Genomic DNA, 20,138 nt, shown 5'->3' with positions numbered 1-20,138 from the left:
ACTAAGTAAAGAGGGATAAGGACAGCAACTGGTCCTGTGATCTCACTGACATGTAGGGAGCCCCATGAGTAACTTCTTCTACCAAAATATAGCAGTAGTATTGAAAGGGTTAAGTGATTTGCCCAGTGTCACACTGCCATTGTATGTCAGGGCCTTAAGGCCAACTCTCTATCTCCTCTACCACTACCTATGTGTGAGATGACACTAAAATGCCCTTCATAGATAGGATCAAAGACTTAGAGCTGGGAGGGACCTCGAATATCATCTAATCCAACCCTCTGATTTTACAGATGAGGTGAATGAGGACCAGAGAGCTTAATGCTCATGCCCAAGGTCACACAGGGAGTAAGCAGCAGAGCTGGAATTTGAACCCACGACCTCTGATTCCAAATCCAATTCTCTTTCCCCTGCAAAAAATCAAGCAAAAGTCAAAACTCCCCTGATATAGCATTTGTTGTTCAGTAGTTTTTCAGTTGTGTCCAACCCTGCATGAACCCATGTGGGGTTTTCTTTGCAAAGATACTGGAGTGGTTTGCCATTTTTTTCTTCAGCTCATTTTACAGATGAGGAAACTTTGCCTTTTAAATCATAGCACTAAATGTAAGCATGTAGAATGTGGACATGAATATGAGTGATTGAACAAAATATTTTATTTAAGAATTCAAAAGTAAACTTTGCTTTATACTCACCATGCATATGAAAGGCACATTTTCTTTGGGACAATCCTCTTCTTCCAGAAGATATCTATAATTTTATTTTGTTTTGTTTTCTCATGTATCTTTAGAAGAAATTCTTAGATGTCAAATTTTCCCTTTGATTTGGAGCTTCTCCATCGGCAGATCTGACTTCCATGGTTCCCATGTTGGTTACTGATATTTTTTTTTTTTGGTGCCTATCACTGATCATGGCTGCTGGGCAAACACTTTGACAGATTGATCATTAAAAATTTTCAAGCTGCACTGGTTAAATGCGGATGTATAGCAAAGGCATGTGTTTCATTTCAACAGGAAGCTGGAAAACTGAGCACGTTATTTTCAAAGCCAAGATGGCCTCTTCTTTGGGCAATGTAATCTACCCAAGAGAATAAAATAATCAAAGGATGGGGTGTAGTATCCCAGCTCCCCTGTGACGGAAAATGTTTGACCTCCATTCTCCTAGTAGAATAGGCAAAGGAGTAGCAGAACCAAGGGTGTAACAGATGGCACATGAATATAAGAATGTCCCAATCCTGGTAGTTCTCATACTCGTGAGAAATCTGGAAATATCTAGTCAGGGGTTCTTAACCTGTGGTCTGTGAACTTGTTTAACAAATATTTTGATAATTTTATTTCAGTATGATTGTTTGCCATTATAATCCTATGTATTTTATTTTATACATTTAAAAACATTCTAAGAAGGGGTCCATAGGTTTCGCCAGACTGCCAAGGGGGTCTATGACACACAAAAGGTTAAGAACCCCTGATTTAACAGAACATCTCTCCACATTTCAGGTTCATTTTTTAGTTCACATGACTTAATACAAACAACAGCCTTAGGCTAAACCATTCTGGGTACTCTCTGGAGTTTGTAATCTGTTCTGATTCTCTTTTGATAAGTACGAAGAGAAATAAATATACAGTACTTTCTATATGACAGATCTCATCTGAAATGCAACCCTCCAAATACAGAGAATCAGAGTAATATAAAAGAGGCTTACCTTCCTCAGGGTAGCATTCTGGCATGCCATCTGCTCCCATTAGTAAATTACCATAATCATCATGCTGTGCAAGGGTGCCTGGAGGACAAGTTGGGACTGGAATGGTTGGCTCAGGAGTGGTTGGTTCAGGGGTGGTGGTGGTTGTGGTAGCAGGAGTAGTGGTGGTTGTGGTAGTAGTGGTGGTGGTGGTGGTTGTAGTTGCCTTAGTTGTAGTGGGATGAGTTGTAGTTGTGGGTGTTTTGGTTGTTTTGATAACCTCCAAACCCATCAATGGCTTCCCTCCAAGGCTTAACACAGGCTTATCCTGGGCACTAGCCAAAGGCTTGCCGTGTCGTCCCTGACCAAATAAGGGAAGTCCATCAGGGCTCACCACTGGAGTTCCTCCCATATCTAGAAACGACAAAAGACATCATGCCATGACTATAGGTATAAATTGCAGATTTAGTCATAATCTCTTATAGGTTAGGCTAAGCCTAAAAAATCTATAACCACAAATGCAAAATTGTTTAGGAGGACTATTTCTAGGCTATCAGAAACACAAGCCACTTTTGGTAGCTTCTGAATTTAAGCTATCATTAGAGAATGGTCTACCCCAAGGGTTCTGTGGATTGATTTCATCTCTCTCTCTCAGCATACACATATATACATATACACATACATACATATATATATACACATATATATACATATATATAGACACACACATATGCCTTTATTTTCACTTGCTTCTAACTGAAATAGGACATTTCATTCAATTATTTAAAAACATTCTGAGAAAGGGGCCATACACTTCACCAGCCTGCCAAAGGGGTACATGACATCCACAAAAAGTTAAGAACTCCTGGTCTATCTAAACTTGAAAGACCATTTCTGATAAAGATAGATCATGAGTTACAATATTTAATTAAAAAGGGGGCAACATGGCCGGTCTTGGATTCTGGAAGATTTGGTTCAAGTCTCATTTTGACACATACAGTATTGACTCTGTGACCCTGAGTTCATTACTTGACTTCTCATTGCCCCTGGCAACTCTCCAGGACCAGCAGTTGTAGAACAGCTGCTAATCTGAATTAGTAGAGGAGGTTTACTTACTGGAAGTAAGGTCCAAATGGGGGGAGGTATGTGTGGGGGTAAATTAAGTAATTCCAGGACAATGGATGATATGATAATCATATCATGAGCTTTCAATATTTTTTAGATTTTTTTTCTCAGTTAAAATTTTTCTAATTGTTCATTTGCCTTTCATTGTCACAAATTGAGGGATATATATCCCTTCAAAAGAATACGTCATATTTTGGAAAGGACATACTTCTCAAGGACATACTTACATTCTTTTCACCTTAACAAACCAGATGTTAGTTACATATTAGTGACTATTCTTTTTCCAGGTTTCATTGATGTAATAAATAGCCCTTATGAAAATCATTGACCCTTTCCCTACCATGGTTCTACGGTGGAGGGGGTGCCTTTCATGACTGCATGGTTATGAAAGGTAGTGGCAATAATTTATGAGCACATAGCAGAACTGAGAAGTTCAAGGGGACTAAGGGGAAATGGGTAACTATGAAGGGATTTAGAATAAAACTAAGTAAAAAGGTAAGCAAGTGACCAGTGGCCCTTGAGTTGGCATTGCCTAAGAGGCTGAATTTTCCAACAGAACAAAATCTACTCCCTGGTGAGGCATCAGTGCTACAGTCTGGCCCGTGAATCAGGATGTAAATATCACAGACACAAACAATCTCTTGACACTGATGTTAACAAAACACTAACATCATTATGCTGGCATGATTCTGGAAAATACATTCCCCCTACCCATGACACTCCATCCCCAACTCCATGCCTTTCCACTGGCTAGCCATCATGCCTGGAATACTCTATTCACTTTGGCCTCTTGGCTCCCTTCAAGAGTCAGCTCAAATCCCACATTCTGCAGGAAGCCTTTCCAGTTCCATCCATTTCCCTGGCTCATCCCCTACCCTACTGATAATCTTCCCTCTTAGATTAGTTCCTATGTACCTTGTATATACCTTATATCTACAGTCATTTGTATGTTGTCTCTCCCGCTTGGAATGTGAGTTACTTGAGAGCAGGGACCACGTTTTTGTCTTTCTCTGTATTCCCAGCACTTATCACGGTGCCTGGCACGTGAATACATGCTTACTGATGAAGATGTTGATGATTATAATCTGCTCTGTTGAGAGGTTTGGCATAGTATGGGCTGGAGGGCAGTGTCTATGTGTTGCCTCATAAGGATGGACTACAAGTGGTCAAAAGAGTAAAAGGGATTATTATTGGAAAGAATCTATCGGTTCAATGGGGTTTGCTTTTTTATGGTATGATCTGGAATGAATCATCTTTTTTCTCCACCTTGGATATTATTCTACCAAGGACTATATCAAGGATATAGACAGAGACTGGGAAAGTAAGAAATGCCACCTTTAGGCCATTTTTAAAGGAAAACCATTCTAAAGTTGATTTCCATCACACAATTATGAATATAAACACCTAGAGGGAGTCCCAGCGAGAAAATTCCCCCAACCAATTCCATAATCAAACCTGTCCTACCCTTTAAGAACCTAGGGTCTATACTAAGGCATCAGAAAAGGACATCAGTGCAGGTGTCCCCAGGATGCACCTATTCTACAATTTGTAGCCCTATAGACTGTCTAAGGCACTGAGAGATTGGCTTGCCCGGGTTCGCACAGCTAGTATGGTTAATAGCTAATATGTGTCAAAATCAGAACCTGAACTCAAGTCTTCCTGATATCAAAGCAAGATCTCTATCCACTACAATGCACTGATGGAAATAAGTTTTAAAAATATGAAGATGAAACAGAGACATGACACTTCTTAGTTCTCCTTATCTCTGCTCTCAGCCACGATAGTTTCTTACTGAATAATATCCTTAATGGAGATTTTTTAAAATGGGTCTTTCAAAGGGTCTAGTTTCACTTACCCACAATTGTCCGACCATCACCTCCTAGTTTAACCCGAAGAGGATTTCCATGAGAGTCCTGAAGGTACCTTCCTTCTGAATTTAATACCAGCCCCCAATCAAGATCCACAATCTGTTAGCCAATAAAGTGAAAGGAAAGAAGGTGTTGGTCCTGCTTCAATTTTTATTCATTGGTCCAAGAGATTTATGTAGGAGGATCTCATGAAAGGAAGATCAAATATAAACAAACGAGAATCTGCCTGTCTCTTATGTTCATGATTTTTAAAAAATTAGGGGAAACTTTTGTCTTTTATATTTTGCATTTTAAACTTTAAATTTAAGGGGAAAATATCCCCCATCATATTTTGCATTTTAATTGCATATCTGCATACTTGTATGTAGGTTTCTGCAAATACTTGTAATGAAGACTAAAAATAATTTTACCTATATATTTCCCATATAAATTTCCATTCCCTGAACTACCATAAGCATTTTATACCTAATATTTTTAATACAAAGACCAAAAAGTATCCTCATGACAATACTAATAATTTATCTGTCACTAAATCTCATTTTCCTTTTGCAAAACATTTTCATAATTATTTAATCTTCAGGGTTCTTTGATAATTCAGATATCTTTAATTCTGTCAGCACAGGTGCTCACTCCACTGATACAGATGTCAACCAGCCCCCTTTATAACTTAATTTTAAATAATCTTCAAGAATTTCTATGGCCAACCCCTCCTTTCCCATCACCTTGTGGGCAAACTGGCAACTGGTCTCTCCAATCTAAGCCAAGTTGATTCTCAAATAATTAACATTTGGTCCCCACACTGGCCCATAATCAAAGTCTTTTTGAGCATGGTAGGACCTAACAAAATAACCTTTAAGAACCTAGAGTCTATGCAGGGGAAAAGATTGTCATTGGGGGATGCCCAGAATAGATTATGAAATAGTCATTATACTGATAATCACATTTCTTTTATAGATCTAAAAATCAGGGCAATGAGAATTTCATTCTTTGATATACTTATGAAAATAAAAGTTTCTTTGTTAAGATGTAGGGGTGGGGAACCTGTGGACTTGAGGCCACATGTGGCCCCTCTAGGTCCTTGGGTATGGCCTTTTGACTGCGTCCACATTTTACAGAATAAATCCTTTTATTAAGGGGATTTGTTCTGTGGAGTTTGGATTCAGTCAAAGGACTGCTCTTGAGGACTTAGAGGGCCACATGTGGCCTCAAGGCTGTAGGTTCCCCACCCCTGCTAGGATATGCATTCTTCCTCTCTGCCATCAATATTAAAGGTGGCCAATTTTAACCAGGTGGATACCCTGAATTCCAGCGCTTTTAAAAGTGTTGTTACTATTACAATAACAGTGGTCATAATAAAAGGAACATAAACAATGTGTCACTTAATGCCCTACAATATTACGTATGCACAGATTCTCACATTCTAACACTCCACACATGAAAAAATCACTCACTCTTTGGACAAACAAGATTGACATTCTCTTCAATGAGTAAAATTATGCTTGGCCTTATCAATTAATCAATAAACAAGTAATTATTGAGAACCTACAATAGTTATAAAGGTATTGTGTTTGTTGCTGTATTGATAGTTAAATTAAGATTTACTTATATTAATTCTGTCTTGGAATACAACCTATTTCCAAATAAAAATAGTCTATATATGTATATGTATATGTGTGTATGTGTGTGCAATATTTTATTTTGGGGTATGTTTAATCTATTCTGTTTCCATGAATTTTCAAGAGTTCATATCTTAGACATTACAAGATGTATTTTCATGTTACCTGTACCTGAAACACTTCTAAAGATCCTTATTTTTTGAGCTGGGCATTTTGTTGTTATCATGTACTCTTCCTAATTCTTGATAGCCTTTAAGAGATAATAAAACTCTTGACTGTGACATTCAATGCCTTCAATAATCTTACTTCAGTATAACTATCTAACTCCTCTTACTGCTCTCCTTCACATACTTTAACTTCTGGCCAAACTAATATGTTTTCCATCAACTATTCTCATTATTTCCACTCCTATCTCTATACCTTTGATCATTCTTTGGATACAGAATCCTCCCCCTTGGAAGGAATAAATCCTTCTGTTGACATGATGCCCCTTCCAAGAAGTCTTCCATCACTACAGATAAAAGTGAGTTCTCCTCAGTGGAAGAGTATTTCTCCTGGAGCTTTGTTTGGCTCTCCTTTGATATTGAAACATTCTATCCTATATCATACTAATTTGTAAACTGGTCATATGTCATCACTACCTCCATTAGAACATTAGCTCTTTAAGGGAAGAGACTATAATATTTTTCACCTTTGTGTTGCAGATAGCTTGCACAAATTTAAGGAATAAAGACTGGATCTGTGATTTCATTGGTATAGGAGATTCCTAAGGGAGAAGGTTCCCTCTACCAAAACAAGTTGGCACCTTCTCTACAACTTATCAGTCTTTTAGCGCATGGAAAGGTTATATGATAGATATATGTGTCACACAGCTAAGTAGGACTTGAACCCAAGTTTTCTTGGCTTTGAAGTCAGCTCTCCATCCACCAAACTATATTGCCTCCCTTGCTGGATCTATGACTGAAAGCTGTTATTTTCTTAATGAGGTGTTCTTTTTTCAAAATTATAGATCATCATAGTCCTAAACCAGTGAAAGCAATCCTGGTTTAAACATCAAGCAATCAACAATACACACCATTGGTCCCAGCCACAGAGTCATTATTAGGAAAGCCAGAAGGAGATTTGATGAAAAGTGCTCATTAGTCTTGGCTATAGCTAAGAACAAGGAAGATTATTGTATCTATTTTTCCACAGAACTACCATTTCTTTTCCTTCAATACCATCAAAACATCTTGTATTTGTAAAGAAGTTTACCCTACCCACTTTGTTCCTTGAGGGCCATTGATAATTCTCTGTCCACTTAGTTGTCCATTACTACCCGGAAGTATTTTCCCATCTACATTTGGTCTGCCATTATTACCTATGCAGTACAAGAGAATAACAGAACTGAATGAAGTCAATAGGTCAAGAAAGTTTGTTTTATACCAAAGTTTTAAAGAAATACTTTACAACATACAGAAGGACAACCAGGGTTTGAAACCACCAGTTGAAGTATCAGGTTGCAAATGGTCTTAAGCTGTGACTTGTACATTTTCATCTAAAGCTTGTTTAAGCTTTAACATGTTTAAGAGTATTAAGAGCACAATAATGGTTTGTCTATTCTGCATTGCTGGAGAAGCAGGTGTTCTACATTAAATGAATTTTCCACATAACTAAGTTCCCACAACATAACCATTTTTTAAACAAATCTTTTTCTTCATTCATATTGCATATTTCTTTTTTACTATAACGGAGTTTAATGAACATATGCATATTTTAACCTTTTAATGATAAGGTTATCATTGTGAATTATTGTATTATAATAATCAAGTCTTATATAATATAGTATATAGAAATTACAGGGAAGACATAGGAGGCAATATAATTGTAAATGGCTCCCATATCACTTAGCTTTGAAAGTTATTCTGTCTCTCCCTTTTCCTATGGCTTCTCCTAGACAATACTTTGCATATGCTAACTACTTTAAAATGTTTGTTGAATTGCATTGGATTGACTTGACAACAATTGCTATTTCTAATCAGCTGCCTAATTTTACACTAAATGAAGACCCCTTTCCCACTAAGTAAAGTACATGGATTTCTTAACAAGTATATGGAGTTCAAAGGGTTTTATCCTTCCATTTAATTCATACTTCTCATTCTTTTCTAGATGGTTGAAGCTGTCTTAAATCCACTGGATTTATTAATGTATGCAGTATTTTTATTATATTAAAGTATACAGTTACATTTTATTCAGATGATAAATTAAGCTAATAGATAAAGACCATGTCTTCCATTCATTTATTCAATGACTATGTACTGAAAGTCTTCTATACTCAGGTCACTCACTATGCTAGGTACTACCTAAATAAATACATGTATGCTTAAGGCAGAACCCAAACCCCTATTTCATACTGAGATAATGTAGATACCAGGCCACAGAAGACTAAATTCTTTCCTCATTTATAGAAATGTAAGGCTCTTGTTGTTTCCTAAATACATTTGTCTATAGTGCTTCTTTGTTATACCACTCTTTAGTATGTTTTATGAATGTACCACAATAGATGAAATACTTAACCCATTATATCCAAAGCATCTGAGCTTTTCCAAGCTCATGTTCAGATATGTGTTTGTACAAAGTGCCGCTCAAGTGTATCTAAGTACTTTGAATAAGCTGACCTTGTAAAACAGCAAAAATCCTTTGTCAGACTCAGGAGCTAGAATTTGACAATATGGTTGGACACAACCTATGGGACTGAGAATATAGTTCTACCCATGCAAGAGCTACAACACATATCACTTCTGAAAGCATCTTATGAAAAGCAAAGTGAACCAAACATTTGAAAGCACAAGTTACCTGGTCTGTAAGGAGGTCTTGCAGGGTATCTTGAAGGTGAGTTGCGTAATCTTGAGTTTAGCATTCGCTGACGTAGTGAAAGCATGGGTGTGGTGGAAGAATAAGTAAGTGGGACGTGGGTGGTAGTATGCAAGGGTGTACTGCTGATGGGACTCTGGGTATCACGGGAACGTGGAAGAAATTTAGAAGGGGCATTAGTGATTTGTGAGGTTCTTGGAGTACTGCCTAACAGTGGAGGAATAGGACGTTTGAAGGGAGTAGAGCTCTCTTCTTCATTAGATCTTACTCTATGAGGAAAAAGAGAACTTACAGACTTCTCCTTATCCTTGCCAACATTTCTATTTATGTATTTGCCACCAGAGGAAGGAGACCATTTTGAAACTGAAGAAGAAATAGAATCTTCCTCTTTGTTTCTTCTTATATATTCTCTATCATCATCATCTTCATCATCATCATTTGAGACTGACTGGTGAGACTTCAGGGAAGATGACAGAGGACTCTTAGAAGGAGGCTCTCTTTTTGATGGTGTGGATTGGTATAGACTATCTTTTTTCTCTACCGGGGATGTTGTTCTGCTAGGAGCTCGAGCACGGGAATGAACAAAAGGTAAGGTGGGTTTTGCATAGGTTTCTCTGGAGCTACCGGACCTGCCAGCTGGCAAAGATGAACCTGAGCCTCTAGAAGAAGGTGAAGAGGTGTGTCTGTTTTGGGACTTTTCATCAGCATTTCTAGACTGTGTCCCCATTTGCTCCTGTTTGGAAAGGGATGAGGTAGGAGATAATCCATCTTTGTGATGGGTAGAATGTGTATTTATCCTGACATCTTGGTCCTCCAGTTGTGTGCTGTAATTCTGGCTATCATCGTATCTACTTTCTGATTCCTGATGGCTCTGTTGGGAGGTATGAGATGAGAGCTGCCCTCTAGAGTTAGCAGAAAGGGTGGACTGACCAGTTCTTGGTTTAAAGGAAGGGCGAGAGTTGGAATGGACATCTTGTGATGAGGAATAAGAATTTCCTGGTATAGAATGCAACTGTTTTGATTTGGACAATGGATTTTCCACTTCCTTACCCTGATGGTCATGAAGCTGATGTTTAGAAGTAGAAAGATGTGAAGACGGATGCCTTTCTGAAGAAACTGCTGCAGACCTTGAGTCCTGGACATTCATTACCTTTGTGGGTACACTAGACCCTGATTGGTGCTGAGATCTCGTAGAGGGCCTTACTCTGGCAGGAAGCCCCTCTGTTCCTGTGTTTCGATGAGTGTCTTGTGTTTGTAGTTTATTGGGAAAGGATGGTGAATTGCCCTGAGAGTGTGCATCAGAAGAGGATGACTGAGAAGTCAATGGAGACTTTGCATTTTCTATGACAGGAGCTTTTCGGTGAACACTTGACACTCTCTGGGGGATTCTTCTTATGGGATCTGAACTCTGTGAAGAAGGCTGCCTTGAAGAAGAAGGCAGATAATCATTTACAATAGTCGAGGGAAGTGGTTTTTCTTCATCATCTTCTTCCCTTTCTTCTTCATCTCTATCAATATTTGAACTAACCCTTGGATCAGAAATACGATGAGAATGAACCCTAGATGATGTTGTGGACTGAGGGGAGCTAGAAGGCTGTGACCGGGGACCTTGACTACCGCTAACCCTGTTAGGATATCGACTGGCGGAAGAAAATGGCCTACGTCTGGGAAAATTTAAGTTCCCAGAGAAAGGCTGACCTGCTGCCAACCTGGAGCGAAAGGTAGGAGAGGTGGAATCCGTCTGCCTCTTTTTATCTTCTGCATCATAGTCTTCATTGCCGTCATCATCTGAGCCATTCCTTTCATCTGGGGTCTGCTTCATTGAGGGGAGGTGTGAGTGGGTGGCCCTATGACGGGCTGGAGAAGAAACTGTGGACTGTGATGGCACAGCAGAGTTCACGGCTCTTGCCTCCTGATCATTTTTCAGCACACGAGGATGAGATCCAAATCTGGTTGGCAGTGCCCTTGGAGCTCCCCCATGGGAAGAAGTTCTTGTTGCTGGGATTAGAAAACTTGATTTTTCCTCCCAATTCTCTGATGGAGCATTTGTATGAGCAGGCAAATGTGATTTTCCTTCACCATGTGTAGGACTCTTCTCCTGGTGTGGGACAGACTGTCGATTTGATGGTATAGTCAATCGAGAATGCTCTGTGGTTTTAGAAACTGGCTTCCCAGATGAAGGATATTTTGAGTGCAGAGGGTCTTTAATATGTCTTTCTTTCTTGTCATCATCATCATCATCATCAACTGGGTCATTATTAGTGTTTTCGTGAGATGGGTTAACAGAAGTGACTCTGGAAGAAGGATGAGAGTTATGCATTCTCAAATGCCTGGTTTCATCATCATGGAAAGATGAGGATGATGGAGATGTGGAAGCAGACTGTGAATCCTGAGAGGAAGATGAAGAATCACGTGAATCTATGTTTGTCTTCTGGGGTAACGTAGGAATGCGAGCTCTCACTGGGCTCCTTCCAGGCCCTAAGACAGAATGAAAGGATCTACTTGGTAATGGGGGTCTAACATTTCTCTTGGTGTCTTGGATCTTAGACTGTGATACTGGTGACTCTGAATGGGAATCCAAGTCATCATCAGTGACTTCTGTTGACTGGAGATCAGAGCCTAATTCTGTTCTCTTTTTAGGGGGTAGATGGGATTTACTATGGACATCACTATTAGTCACAAGTTTATTCTTTAAATCAGGAAGTGAGGTTTTTGCATCTCTCCCTTTGGGAGAAAGAGGTGAGTGAATGTGTTTAGAGGGAGGGACTTTTTGTGAAGGCTCAGGCTTTTTAGGATCCAATTTGTCTTCCATATCCATTCTCTGATGAGCATTTGGATCACTGGTGACAGCTGCAATAGAGTTGTAAAGAAAATTAACCACAGCTATAAGGCAGTAAATGATCATTTATGATAGCATGGAGGAAAGGATATAATCAACTACTAAAAAACATACCAAGTAATATATTGGAATAACAAATAACTTTTCTCCCCCTGGTCACAATAACCAAAAGGAAAGATGTACTTCCCTTTATGCAAGAGATGTGATCCTGAAGGAAAAAGAAGAGCAAATAACTTGACTTTCTGTAAACTGGATCAAATTTTAACATTTTAAAAGAATTTTATTCCTTTATATTTAATAGAAATATTCAAAGGAATCATGAGGTGAATCCTTTAGTCAAGCAAAGGATTTGTTTGTAATGTGAGTAATCAACTCCAAATTATCTGCTTTAAAAGTTCAAATTTGTATATCAGTTTTTATTAAGGTAGGCTATCCAAATATAATTTTCAATGTGTCCTAAATGAGATGGAATAGTGTGGCACAGGCATTGAGAAGTCTTGGATTCAAATCCTGCCTCTGTCATTTATGAGCTGTATGACCATAGACAAATTACCTAATCTCTATGTGCCCCAGGCAATTCCATTAGATTTATCTAAAAAGTCATCACTGAGGGGCAGCTAGGTGGCACTGTGGATAGAGCACTGGCTCTGAAATCAGGAGGACTTGAGTTCAAATCCGGCCTCAGACACATAACACTCGCTAGCTGTGTGACTCTGAGCAAATCACTTCACCCCAATTGCCTCACCAAAAAAAAAAGTCATCGTTGAGTTGCATTGGTAAAAGGAGTTTCCAAAATTCTTATTTCCCACACTGACACAGTTACACAGATCTCCCCATAGTTGTATATAAATGAGCTAGAATAGGTCTTATTATAGGCTAAGAGAATGAGAAAAATTTTGATGCTGAATAATTGTTACCGCAAATCGCATGAAGTGGAGTACATGACCTGCATGGTGTACTTTCAAAGTCACCAAAAGGCCTTCACATTTCTTATGCTCCAAAACATGCCCTCTTCCCTCTCCTGTCTGATGCCTGAACATTCTTTCAAAAGGGACAAAACCTTTGTTTCATAATTGGAAAGAAGGCTTAGAATGCAGCAAGGCCTTGAAAGGCCTAACGTGTATAAGATTAATATCAGAGCCTTTCTTAAGAATAAGCTTTAACAGAGGGTGGACACTGGTTACCTAATAGTAAGTTGGTGTTGTGGATGAAGAGTGTAGATAGGGAAGAGTGGGAGATCCAAAGGCGAATATGTATGGCTAGTCTAAACAGCACACAGTGAAATAAAGCATTGGCAATTACCTAGTTAATTTAGGTGTGGGTGGCCAAATAAGATAACTCATACCTATGTACATAGGACAAAAAAAAAAAAATAAATAAAAACCAGTACATTTTGAAGCCTGAGTTAATTTGACTAGCTGTCAAGATTGATTGGATAAACTGGTTCACTGCCAATTCTTTCCTTCACATTTTTTGTTCAGGCATAGTTCAAGTACATATAATACAAAATAAACTTAAAACCAATATTGTGGTCAAAGGGGAGCAAAATAACCAAAGCAACAGCAAAAGTGTCCATGTTTAACATCTAAATGTTTCATTTCTCTTTTATTTTCAATATAAAATTAGAGAATGACATCAGTTAAACTATAATTAATGACATTTTCATCTTACATGGGGAATTTAGTGCAACCTGACGAGGAACAATCTATTTTTAAAGGAATCACTATGTGAGATTCTTTATTCCCCTTTTAGAAATTTCAATGCAAATTTGTGATAAAATCTATCTATCCAATACATCTTGATTCAGGACTATAATCTCAGGTAACACAAGACAAAGAGCCAGGATGATATATGAGAGACAAGGACACAGTGAGAGAGCAATGAACACAAGATGCTTACTTGTTGGCATAGCGACAATGAAGGCTTTAGACTGAGGACCCTGTCCTCTCCTGTTTGCGGCCCGGATTTTGAAAAGATAGCGTTCCCCAGGCTGCAGACCATCCACTATGGCAGAAGTAGTCTCTCCAGGATAGGTGAGGGACTTTGCTCCAAATGGTTTGAGAGCCGGGGCGTATGAAAGAATGTATTCTGAAATGATTTGGCAGACGGTTGGAAGGAGGAAACTGAAAACAGTCCTGTGTCCAGCAGACAGACTGTATGGGTAGGATGAATTAGAACGTGCATTACTAAAATTAAAACACTAGCAATGCACGTCAAGTCAACAGCCGGAGTACAAAGACATGAGAGAAGTTGAACTAGCATTCATTCAGGCTACTAGACAGGATATGTAGTTAATTAGCTAGCAATTTTGTATTTTAAGTAAGTTAAGCACATGGAATTCAGGAAGCAAATCTTAATGGTATTTACCAAAAACATTTACACAGTTTTTTTCTTTATTGCCTATCACCTCGTAATTCCCTGTGATGGAAAAAATCAAGTGAGAAGCCACAACTACTAAAGATTGAATCTAATTAACTGGTGACAGCTTTAAGTTTTTTTTGTTTATTAAATTGTGATTATTTTGTGTTAGTGCTTTAGTTACCAAGTCGCTGATTTAATGTAGATAAATTCCAGATTGAGAAGGTATTTATGTATGGTGGCGATTACGATATTTTAGATCAAAGTATGCAATGGTAAAATTAATTTGATAACATTCAAAAGGTGGGATAAGTCAAATATTTCGGTCTTATAAAGATTACTTCAATCCTGTAATGCTATTTTGATGCTAGTACTCTGAAAATAAAGATTATATTCAATAGTGATAAAAATAAAATGCCTTTGTTGCAGAAATGATTAAGTAGTACATTATGTCCTAAAACATATCATTCTTTTCAGTACCAACCAACTTCTCAATGCAACTGGTGATTTTTACTTTGTATAACATAGTCATTTGTGGTGGTGAAAAGTTAAGAAATGGAGAAATTCATTATTCAAAGCCACATTGGTAAAATATGGAGTTTGGATTATACTCTGTTGCATGAGGGATAGGGAGCAATTCCAATCATGTACAGGATCTACTATTCTATAGTATCACTTCCTATACATAGCAAATGCAACAGTTATTATGAATGTCAGATCTTGAAACTTAAAAAAAATTGTAATAAGAATGCCAGTCTAGGAATGGATGAGAAATGTGAACAGAGAGGAACTATTCAGCCAGATGCTTTTGCTTTAGGAACTCAGTGGCAACTGGGCTTTCTGGCTATGTAATTAACTGTCCACTCACCAAAAATTCCTTCCAGCCTTTAGACTAGAACCAGAGTAAGAAAAATGAAAAACCATGTAACAGGAGAGACAAAATACTAGACAAAAGTAGTAAATCATCTCAAAATAGAGAAAATCTGGATAACATTGATGGCTTCTTAAATGAGACCTTTCCTATCCATATCAATAAGGGACCATCTGCTCTACATAACTAACATGCAGTTAGCCCACACACAAATATGTACACAAATACGTGTATACATGTGTACATATGCATCTCTTTATATATGTATACATATATATTTATGTATAACCACCTACATTATTAAGGGCAAGATTTGTTTACTATATTCTCAGAAAACATATTTGAGAATTGACAAGCTGAGAATAATTTATTCAGTTTGTATATTTTATATGTAATTATATTTTAAAACCATATTTCGTCACTAAGAGACTTGGACAAAAAGAATATAAATCCATCATCATTAGGCATTCTCGCATACTTCCCTAATTAATTAAGGATATTTGTGGTTAACGCTGGGTTTTTCAGTTCCTCTGCAGTACAGTGAATAGGTCATACATACATAACACTTTAAACTTCAGGGTATTAATCAGATGGGTTAAGAGGACAGTGCCACAAACATAAGATTAAGACATGAAGGATAACACAAGAAGCTGGATATTGCGAGAAACTGACAAAACTAATTTTTGTGCACAGTCATCTTCATTACCTAGAAAATAATTATATCAAATATCCTTCCTCTCCAGATTAAAACTCTCCAGTAGGCATGCTACCTCCCTAGTTGCTTTTTGGATAATGTTAATAGCCAGTACTGATCAATCATCTGGCACTTCAAGTATACGGCATAGGTCACTTCCATTTCCTCATGCATTTTTGTACAATAAATTTCCTACCTCTGACTCTCCCCTCTGTCTCTTGAAGGGCATCCCAAGAAACAGTGACAGCTGTTGGTTTGCCTTTTACAGGGTGGACATCCAAGTTCTCAGGTGCTGTGGTAGGAGCTATAAACAAACAAATTACTCAAAAAGGCAAATGTTATATTGAGAAAATGACTATTTAAGTACATTCTGATGCTGCTGTTATATGGGGTGTTGTAGAGTCTAAAAAGGCTAATGACATATGCTGATAGTCCTTGGCAGATAAACATCATTCAAACAGAAGTCACTGTGATTATCAGTAAACATGTAGGAAGCAAGTTCGTGGCTGATGCTGATGTAACATAGCAATTTATATTGCTACTGTCACTATCTATTAAGTAGATAAAATATGAGTTAAAAATAATTTAGGGAAGCTAGGTGGTGCAGTGGATAGAGCACCAGCCCTGGAATTAGGAGGACCTGAGTTCAAATCCAGACCCAGACACTTGACACTTACTAGCTGTGTGACCCTGGGCAAGTCACTTAACCCTGATTGCTTTGCAAAAATAATAACAATAATAATGATAATAATGATAATAATCTGGTTAGTAGTTTTAGAGATTCAATTCATCAAATATTCATTGAATAATAATGGCTAGCATTTATCTTGTTAAAGTTCGCAAAGTACTTTACAGAGAGTATCTTGTTTTATTCTCACAACAACCCTGGGAGGCAGTTGCTATTATCCCCACTTTATAGTTGAGGAAATTGAGGCAAACAAAGGTTAAGCGCCTTGCCCAGGGTCACATAGCAACTGTCGTAAGCTGGATTTGAACTCATTTCGTTCAGACTCCAGGTCTGGCACTCTATGTATTGCAGCAGGGGCACACAGTGAGTAAGAATCTGAGGTTGGATTTTAATTCAGGTCATCTTGACTTCAGGTCTAGCACTGTTATCTATTGTCTCACTCAGATGCATCTTGAAAATATACTATGTGCTAAAACACCGTGTTAAGTTTTATGATCAACGCAAAGACAAGTAAGAAATAGTTTCTGACCTCAAGGAGTTCACAAGAAGCATGAGGAAAATCAAGCATACCCATAACTGTTGTACAAGGCATAATATAAATATTGTAATATTTATATAATATATTAAAATTATATAATATACATGTATGTATAATTATATAATATATATCATATATGTAATATATAATGAATATGATGTTATAATGGCAGCAAAAACAAAATGCCTCAAAAGTACAGAAGAGGGAGAGATCACATCTAGTTTAAGGACAAAGAGGAGGTCCTAGTAAAGGAGGTGTTTGAGATGGTCCTTAAACGAAGAAGAGAATATGTAAAAGATTCCATCTCATGATGGTGGTGAGAGAGGATATTCTGGGTGGTGGTAATATCATGAGCAATGGTGCCTAGTTTGGAAAGTACAGTGCATGGCATGTTCATGGAGTTACCAGTGATCCACTTTGGTGGGAGTAAAGAATATTATGGAAGAGTAATGGAAAATAAGAAAGTATTGGCTTTAATTTTTGAGATACAGGATCATAGATTCAAAGCTGGAAAGAAACTTAGAAGTCATCACGTCCAACCTCGTCATTTTACAGATGAAGAAACTGAGGACCAGACAGATGAAGCAACTTCTCTTGGGTCAAATATCTACTAAGTGTCTGAGGCAGAATTCAAACCCAGGTCTTCCTGAATTCAAGTCGAGTATTTGATCCACTAGACCATTTCAGCTGGAATTTTAAAGAGAGCATTGAAGTAGCCCAGAGAAGGTTTTGTATGGGCCAATCTTTGCACCTTTGGCAAGAGAGAAATTTTGGACAAAATAGCAATACTCTCTGGGCCTCAATTTCCTTATTTATAAAATGAGGATGGTGAACAACCTGATCTCTATGTTTCCTTCCACATCTGATCCTATAATCTATGACCTGTCAATATAAAGATACGCTACAAAGTATAACGGCAGATTCAATATATTCATTCTCAGAATCAAGCATGGGCCTTCATCCTGAGAAAGGTTATTTTCCTTCTGTAGTCACAATAATACACAAGGGTTATTTATGTACATTATGCAAGTGGTGTTTAATGGACACCATATGTTGAAAGAATAGCAATTTAATATAAAAATTCAGTACAGGGCAAAGTATGTGCCCAGGGAAATGGTCAATCAACAACTTTGTGTTTATACATGGAAACTTGACCAAAGAATTTAAAGCCAACCTCTCTAAAAGGAGTATCCTTTCTGATGCATTGGTATGCCTGGGCTCTAATAACCTGGGTGCGTTGGGACTGTATTCTTTATAAATCCTACCGCAGGAGTATCTCCCTGATAGAAAATTCACAGAACACTTTAAATACAAACCAGATTCTGGTGTTCTTTGAAAGACTGAAGTACTCCATTTGCCATCTCTTTCACCCTGTGAAATACGGACTGCGAATTCGTACATGGTGTCCGGAATCAAATTCTCAATCAGAGTCCTTCTTCCAGCAACCTGCTTAAAATCCCACCTTGCCGATTCTCCTTTCTCTCGATAGCGCACAGTATACTGCCTGTTGATGAGAAACAGTTCAGTGTTGGCATTCATTCAACAAAATTCTCTGGGAGTGAACACTCGCTGTCCTTTCTCCTCTTTATCTATTGACTTTGTAGGATGCATGGCCTCTGCAAAGAAACCAAACAGGAAGGAAATCAATCCTTGGTTATATTTATCAGCCCAGGAAACCAATTTAAATCCACAGTAGAAATGCTGTGGATTTTGAGGCTAAGGAAGACAAGATCTGGTATTTTGGGGAAGGGTTCCTCCCAAGGGCTCTGAAGCTACAGGATTAAGAAACGTGATGCAAGAGGGAAAGTCCTGCTACCTACAGAAGAGGTGAGGTAATAAGGGATAGAAAAGCAAATACTGACACCAGAACTGTGCCATAAAGGAATTCATAGAAAAATACTAGGCAGGCACTAAGGTAGGGTAAGAGATGGGAAAGCAGGCTTATCACCAGTTGGAGAACAAAATAAAAAATAATTAATTGCATGCCCCAGGCAGACAGGAAAAAAACTAAAACTTGGGCATGGGGAGCTTATACTCTGAGAAGAAAAGGCATCTTCAACCGTGTGGGGCTTAAATTTTTCAGCACAGTTTACTGCATTTCTTTTCCATGCAATCTCGTACATGGCATCTCTGCAGTAATCAAGTGGTTATAAATAAGAATATATTATTCACAAGGATGGTACCAATCACTACTTAACATGAGCAGCTCTGAAAAGCTCTGAAAAGATATCTGAAATCAGAGGGTTTGAGCAGAGACTCTTATATCACACGGAATGTCTCTCAGTGAATAAAACCAGGACCCAGTAAAATAAGTGAGAATACCTAGATGCAACTGTCCTCTTCTGTTTTTCCAAAACGGGATCCACCCAGGCAACAAGGACTGACTGAGATGACATAACTCGAACATTTATGTCTTCTGGCTCTTCTAGCTCATCCTCCTCTGAAATGACAAAACAGAGCAATTAGAATACAATCTAGGCAACCTCTGAGAAATCGTTATTGAATCCAGCCAATTGACTAGTGTTGGGGAAAGGCAGAAGGAAAGAAGCAAGACAGGAAGGAAGGAAGGAAGAAAAAGATAGAGAAAGAGAGAAGGAAGAATGAAGGAGGAAAAAAAGGAAGGAAGGAAGAGGAGAAAAGAAGGAAGAGAAATAGAGGAAGAAAGAAAGAAAAAAGAGGAATAAAGGAAGGACGGAACAAAGGAAGGGACAAAGGAAAGACTCTCTCTTACATTTTAGACTGAGACTGAGTAAAGACTTAAGCAATTATCTGTGCAATCAACATAGAAAATTTAAGCCAAAATAAACCTCCAGCCAAAAAGGCACCTTACTATCCTGACCACTTAATAAAAAACAAATACCTCATATAAGGCATTCTGCTCAAGAATGCTATTTTGTATTTTATCAATTTATAACACAATATTCTTAGCACTACTTTGGGGGGTGGGGCAGGACAGAGTTAGGAATTGGTTATAATGGCATTAATTAATGACTTTGGCATGAAATGCTAATTTTGG

At 38.0% G+C, this 20,138-nt stretch overlaps 1 protein-coding gene across 1 annotated transcript in view; it reads right to left on the bottom strand.

Annotated features, from left to right (window-relative positions):
- Positions 1-20,138, bottom strand: part of LOC114031535 (fibronectin type III domain-containing protein 1-like) — a 121,883-nt gene that overhangs the window by 32,694 nt on the left and 69,051 nt on the right. The window contains exons 7-14 of the mRNA XM_027846670.1: positions 19,445-19,562; positions 18,439-18,626; positions 16,093-16,200; positions 13,873-14,061; positions 9,117-11,984; positions 7,541-7,641; positions 4,653-4,764; positions 1,697-2,086 (exon numbers count right to left, since the gene is read on the bottom strand). Coding sequence (XP_027702471.1) covers positions 1,697-2,086; positions 4,653-4,764; positions 7,541-7,641; positions 9,117-11,984; positions 13,873-14,061; positions 16,093-16,200; positions 18,439-18,626; positions 19,445-19,562 — 4,074 coding nt within the window. The remainder of the gene's footprint in view (positions 1-1,696; positions 2,087-4,652; positions 4,765-7,540; positions 7,642-9,116; positions 11,985-13,872; positions 14,062-16,092; positions 16,201-18,438; positions 18,627-19,444; positions 19,563-20,138) is intronic.

The sequence above is a fragment of the Vombatus ursinus genome, unplaced genomic scaffold (assembly GCF_900497805.2).
Source record: "Vombatus ursinus unplaced genomic scaffold, bare-nosed wombat genome assembly UNPS02015175.1, whole genome shotgun sequence".
Taxonomy (NCBI): Eukaryota; Metazoa; Chordata; class Mammalia; order Diprotodontia; family Vombatidae; genus Vombatus; species Vombatus ursinus.
Note: the sequence above shows the minus strand (reverse complement) of the source record. Positions and strands in the feature narration are given on the sequence as shown.